The following is a 5,818-nucleotide window of genomic DNA, read 5'->3' as shown; positions in this document are numbered from 1 at the left end:
CCCCCCTTCCCCCCAAAAAAGTGAATCCCCCAAACCCTTTCCCTGGAGAAGGTAAGCTTGAGAGAAGAATCTTCTTTCAATGTTTCTTTCTCCTCCAAGTGCACACCCTGTTTCCTGGACCCCTCTATACATTCCTCCTTCTAGACGGGTCCCCTGAGGACAGTCTGCCCCAACTTCCCCTCAGTCAGTATGAATAAGAATCTCCAACATGACTATAGACCTTTATGATTTACAAAGCTCCCGGTGAAAAGGGAATAATCATAGTTGCTACCTCACAGGATGAGTACTGGATGAGATCATGTCGTTAAAATGCTTAGCACAGTGTGTGGCAAGTCACAGAGGTTCAATAACCGTGGCTGTCACTTTCCCCTCCTCCTATCCCCCGCCCCTTACCCTGATTCAAAGACAAAACATTCCACTTGCCAAGCACTGACCCTGTGTAGTTGGCACAATCTTGGTGACATATACCTGGGCTCCCGTTTACCATGGTTTCTCTGTGAGGGAGGTTATGACTCTCCCCATCTCACAGTCAAGGAAACTGAAGCTCAGAGTGGCATCGCCACCTGCCCAAGCGTGCACAGCTTGTATAGACAGGAATTGGATCCTGGGCTTTGGACGTCAAGGCTTGTGCTCTTGCATTCCACCATGCTGCCTCACTTTTCTCTATCCTAATCATCCTCACCCATCTTGGAGCAAGTATGCTTCTTGAGGGGGCGCTCGCTAAGGCGGTGGAGCGGGGCAGGTTCTCCTCACAAGAATCTAGGACGTCAAGGCCTGCCACCTGCTCGGAGGCTTAAATTTCTCTGCAAGAGCCCTTGGCTAAATTAGGTAATGGGCTAGGACTCTGGGAGGGGGGTGCTCGCTGACCCCAGGATCTGATTGGCCAGGGCATCTGGTCCTGGGGAGCAGGGAAGTGGGAGGAGAGGATGCCCCTACAAATCCTAGGGGCTACAGAGGGCCAGGGCATCTTTGGGTGGTGGAGTGCAGAGGAGGTGACCTGCAGCAGAGGAGTCCTGGTGACACGCAACCATGGTAAGGATGAGAAGGGACTTCATCCTTTTACTTGCAGGAGCACTTCTGGGCATCTTTCAGGCCACATCTGGGTGCTCTGTGGGGCAGTAACTTGGATGTTTGGAGCTGGAATATGAAAGCTCCTGGAACCCTGGTGTCTGGGAGGAAGGTTGGGAAGAAGGCCTCGGACTCGTCTTGAAAGGGGAGAGTTGGGACGTTCCAGGGGTTGAGCCTCCAGGCTTGCCGGTTCCCTGAGACCTTCTGAGGCTTCTAGCCATGTCGGTCAGAGAACTGTGAGTGGGTCTTAGCTTGTCACCCTGATGGTGGAGATGGGGACCCTCGTGGTGGAGAGGGAGTCACCCAGCAAGCCAGTGAGCAGTGGGGGTGGGCTGGAAGCCTTGCCACACCCTCTTCCTGCCAGTGAGAGAAGGAAACCTCCTCTGGAAGATGGGAAGCCTGCAGGGTCTCAGACCAGTTCAGGGGCAGGACCCCAAGAACTCCAAGGGGATGAGAAAGGGCCGAAGATGACAGAGCAGAGTTAGAGAGACGTCAGCCTCCCAGAGAGGGGTTATGATTTGAAGCTGTCCTTTTCCTCTGAGATCGCCCTCCCCACTTCACTTCAAGGAGTAACTAGACCCTGGAGGACAGCTGCTGTGGCCCGTTCCTGACTAAAAATAACCTGCCCTTTTGGCACAGGCAAGGAGGAGGGGAGGGGGGAGGGGAGGAGGAGGGAGACAAGGAGGCCAGCCAGCAGCCAGCCAGCTGAAGGGCTCCTTGGACGCCTCAGCCCTTCTTTGTTGCCGGCCTCAGTCTCAAGTCCTCTCGCTAGCTGGCTGGGCTTGGACGTGATGGAAACTCCTTAGAGCCATCTTACCATCACCTGCACAAGGCCCACATCATGCTCCGCCCAGCAGGAGTGGCATTTACTCCAATGACTGAATCGCCGCAAGGAAGCTTACAATCTCTGCGAGTTCTTGGAGAGAGGGATGATGTGCCTGACTTCTTGGGGGTCCCAGTGCCCGGTCTATGGCCTGCCACTTGGTCGGTGCTCAGTAACTTTGCCTTGCATTATCATTTATTTGACAACAAACATTTATCGAGCACCTGTTAAAGTACCAGGCATTGCGAGGAGGCAGGGAAAACTGGAAAACGATGTTGGAATCATTCCGGTACTTTACAAAGCCTTCTCACACCCCTGATTTCAGCTCATCCCTGAAAAACTGCTGAGAAGAGATGAGGGGATGAGGGTACATTTAGTGACTTGCCCAAGATTACTGGGGGGCTCCTGAATTGACCTCTGATTGACAAGCAAGAAGGGCATAATCCCTAGTTCTTTCTTTCTTTTGGGCTGAGCTGCGCAGCTTGTGGGATCTTAGTTCCCCAACCAGGGACTGAACCCAGGCCTTCGGCAGTGAAAGCACAGAGTCCTAACCACTGGACCGCCAGGGAATTCCCCTCCCTAGTTCTTCAAAAGCGGGGTTGGGTGCTGTGGGAGCATGCGGTGTGGGGGGGCAAGTTTGGAGCTGTTTCTCCGGAGGACTAAGGGGCACTTACAGAAACGGGGGTGCAGAAGAATGGGGTTAAGTCAAGAATGCGCTCCAGGGCTTCCCCTTCTGCTCTTTGATGGTCTGTGTTTCCTGCAGACGGACCAGCAGGCTGAGGCCCGGTCCTACCTCAGCGAGGAGATGATCGCTGGTGAGTGGGGGTAGGCGGGCTGTCCGTTGGGTGGCTGTGTGCTGGGCAATGTTTGGTGTCTAGGCAGGCAGGGAGGGTGGACGTGAGGCTGACGGTCCAGCCAGGCTCACCTTAGCCCTCGGCTCTCCTTACCCTGGCAGAGTTCAAGGCCGCCTTCGACATGTTTGACGCTGATGGTGGCGGGGACATCAGCGTCAAGGAGTTGGGCACGGTGATGAGGATGCTGGGCCAGACACCCACCAAAGAGGAGCTGGACGCCATCATCGAGGAGGTGGATGAGGACGGTGAGCGGGTGGCCCTCCGAGGGATGGGATGGTGGTGGTGGAGAGGAGCTGGCAGCCAGGGCTCGGACTCCCTCACCATCTGCTTCCCTCAGGCAGCGGCACCATCGACTTCGAGGAGTTCTTGGTCATGATGGTGCGCCAGATGAAAGAGGACGCCAAGGGGAAGAGTGAGGAGGAGCTGGCTGAGTGTTTCCGCATCTTTGACAGGTGCATTGGGGGCCTGGGAGCCGAGCGAGGCGCAGAGCCGTCTGAGTCTGGCCAGCAGGGCACGAAGGTTCTCGGGGTGGGGATGTAGGAGGGGGCGTCCGGCGTGGCCCGGGCAGGTCGCCCCGGCCCGTCCTGAGCTCCGCCCTGGCCCTCCGCCTGAAGGAACGCAGACGGCTACATCGATGCTGAGGAACTGGCTGAGATTTTCCGGGCCTCCGGGGAGCACGTGACAGACGAGGAGCTCGAATCCCTGATGAAGGACGGGGACAAGAACAACGACGGCCGCATTGACTTCGACGGTGAGGGTCTGGGGAGCGCGAGGAGCGGAAGACCGAACCAGGCTGGAGAGTCCGAGCGTGGCGCCCAAGCGGGAGTCCCTAGCCTTGAAGGCGGGGCGGGGCGGGGCCAAGCTCCTCCCCACCCCCTGCGGGCGGGTAGGGGGGACCTCCGGGAGGTTTTGTGCAATTTATCTACAAATGACAAGGCACCCCCTCTGCGAGGCCGGAGCCTGGCCAGACCTGCCTCGCCCCTAGGGGACCCCTGACCGCCTCTCCGTCTCCTTCCCCGCAGAGTTCCTGAAGATGATGGAGGGCGTGCAGTAAGAAGTCGGCCCTCCCCTCCGCGGAGACTGCGCGTCCTTAGGGCGTGGGGACGTCATGGCCGCCCGGTCCCACTCCCGGCCCCGGGAGGGAGGCGCGGCCCCTTCTGGGAATGTGTCTAGAAGGAATAAAAGGAAACATTGCAAAGCGCGTGGCCTGAGTGAGGGGAGGACCGGGATGGATCGGGTGTCGGGAGCCGCCTGGTTGGGCCGCTGTCCAGGGCGCCACCCCAGTTGGAGCCACCCGAGCGTCCTCGGGTCCGAACGCAGCGGGACGCGGAAGGCCGCCGGGTCGCGGGAGCCCGAGGTGGCGCTCGATGCCCTCGGAAGTTTAGCGACGGTCTATCTGCAGCTGGCGCTAGGCGTGGCAACTTGGCGAGGGGCTGAGTGGCTCCTGGCGCTTCCAGGGTCCCCATTGCTTCTAGAATCAAATCCTAATTCCTTCCCCTCCTTCCCACTGTTACCCCTTCCCTCCTCGAGAGGTTCCAGTCTCACTGGGCAATCGATCGTTCTTGCTGTGGAAGTGGGGTGCACTTTTAAGCCCTCCAACCTTTGCACATGCTGTTCTCTCTCCTTGGAATGCCCTTCTTCCTCTTAAAGTCTTGGCAAATCCTTCAACACAGCTCAAATGCCATCTCCAAGATACCAGGACGCAGCTCAGATACCATCTTGTCCTCCCTTGATCCCTGCCCTGACTGGCTGCACTCTGGCGCCCACACCTCTTTTGTAAACAACTCAATTACAGCCGGCCTTGGGTCAAAGCTAATTAAGGGCAGTGGTAGTTTGGCTTTCCTCACGCTCAGTTTGAATCCTCACTGCTGGTGACAAACCACTCTCTGCTTCCTTCCCTAATCTGTAAAACGGGGACAGTGATAGTACTTACCTCACAGGCTTGTGAGAATAAATTAATGTGTGCAAAGTGCTTAGAACAGAGCCTGGCACGGAGTCAGCATATAATAAATGCTATTAGTAATATCATTATCATCTTGAAACATTGAACTCTTATTCATTGTTGCAGCCCTCCCTCTCCAACTCCCTGTTCTCTTCTCCCCTTTCTGGCTCGTTCATGTTTCCTGGATTATTTCCAGCTAGGAGCAGTGGATGCCTACTGTGTGCTGTGCAGGTGTTGTCTCATTTATCCACACAGCCCCAGGGGCAGATGCCCTTATTTCCATTTTACGGTTGAGGAAACTCAGGCAGAGTGGGGTGAATTACCCAGACAAGTAGGTAACAACCTAGATGATACGGCTGTGTGGTGGAAACAGGAGCAAGACCACCTACCTGTTGACAATTCTACCAGGGCGTCCTGAGTGTTTCAAACTGGCCCTGCCTTAAACTAGTAAATCTCCCTCCTCCATCTCGTTCTCCTGTGTTGCCCACCTCAGGGTTGAGACCCAAGTCACAAATTCTGAAGCTCATTTTCCACCTCTAATTTACTTACTATGCCCTGCTACTTTGTCTCCTTACCTCTACATCCCTCCTCTCCAAGCCCACTCAGCATCATAACTCAGGCCATTATCATTGCCCTTCACTCTCTAGACAGATGGCAGCCAGCAGGATCTTTTCAAAACCAAATCTGACCACGTCACTGCCCTGCTCAAGACTTCATTAACTGCTGGTTACCTCCCTCGCAGCCCAATCTCCTTCTCCAGAGAGAGCCCTCCTTGACCCTCCTCATCTTCATTAGGTGCCCCACCTCTGAGCTTTCATAGCAACCTGGGAGCCTAGCACCCAGCTCCCGCCCCACCCAACCCCGTGCTGCGCAGCTTGCGGGATCTCAGTTCCCCGACCAGGAATTGAACCCGGGCCATGGGCAGTGAAAGCCGAGAACCCTAACCACTAGATTGCCAGGGAACTCCCACACCCAGCTTTTATTGAGTGCTTACTATGTGCCAGGCACTGTTCTACAGTTCTTCATCTATCCTATGAGGTAGCTACTAATATTTCCATTTTACAGAGAGGTTAAATATAAGTGCCCAAGTGTATACGAGTAACATAGGGGTGGATCAGGAATTCTAACACA

General features: G+C 55.7%; 1 protein-coding gene across 3 annotated transcripts; it reads left to right on the top strand.

The window, feature by feature from the left end:
* The first annotated feature begins 493 nt into the window (after window positions 1-493).
* On the top strand, window positions 494-4,006 carry TNNC2 (troponin C2, fast skeletal type). Of its 3 annotated transcripts, none has more exons than XM_073793049.1 (6): window positions 494-1,032; window positions 2,655-2,706; window positions 2,847-2,990; window positions 3,083-3,197; window positions 3,360-3,496; window positions 3,768-3,970. In XM_073793049.1, the coding sequence occupies exons 1-6, from the start codon at window positions 1,030-1,032 to the stop codon at window positions 3,797-3,799; spliced, it is 483 nt and encodes a 160-aa protein (XP_073649150.1). In that variant the 5' UTR covers window positions 494-1,029; the 3' UTR covers window positions 3,800-3,970. The 3 variants fall into 3 exon arrangements, with proteins under 3 accessions (XP_073649150.1, XP_073649149.1, XP_033696947.1); XM_073793048.1 differs by lacking the exon at window positions 494-1,032 and adding an exon at window positions 1,768-2,180 and having other exon boundaries at window positions 3,768-4,006; XM_033841056.2 differs by lacking the exon at window positions 494-1,032 and having other exon boundaries at window positions 2,050-2,706; window positions 3,768-3,972.
* The last annotated feature ends 1,812 nt before the right edge of the window (window positions 4,007-5,818 follow it).

Source organism: Tursiops truncatus, chromosome 15 (assembly GCF_011762595.2).
Source record: "Tursiops truncatus isolate mTurTru1 chromosome 15, mTurTru1.mat.Y, whole genome shotgun sequence".
Lineage (NCBI taxonomy): Eukaryota > Metazoa > Chordata > Mammalia > Artiodactyla > Delphinidae > Tursiops > Tursiops truncatus.
The sequence above is the reverse complement of the archived record's forward strand: the minus strand, read 5'-3'. Positions and strand labels throughout refer to the sequence as shown.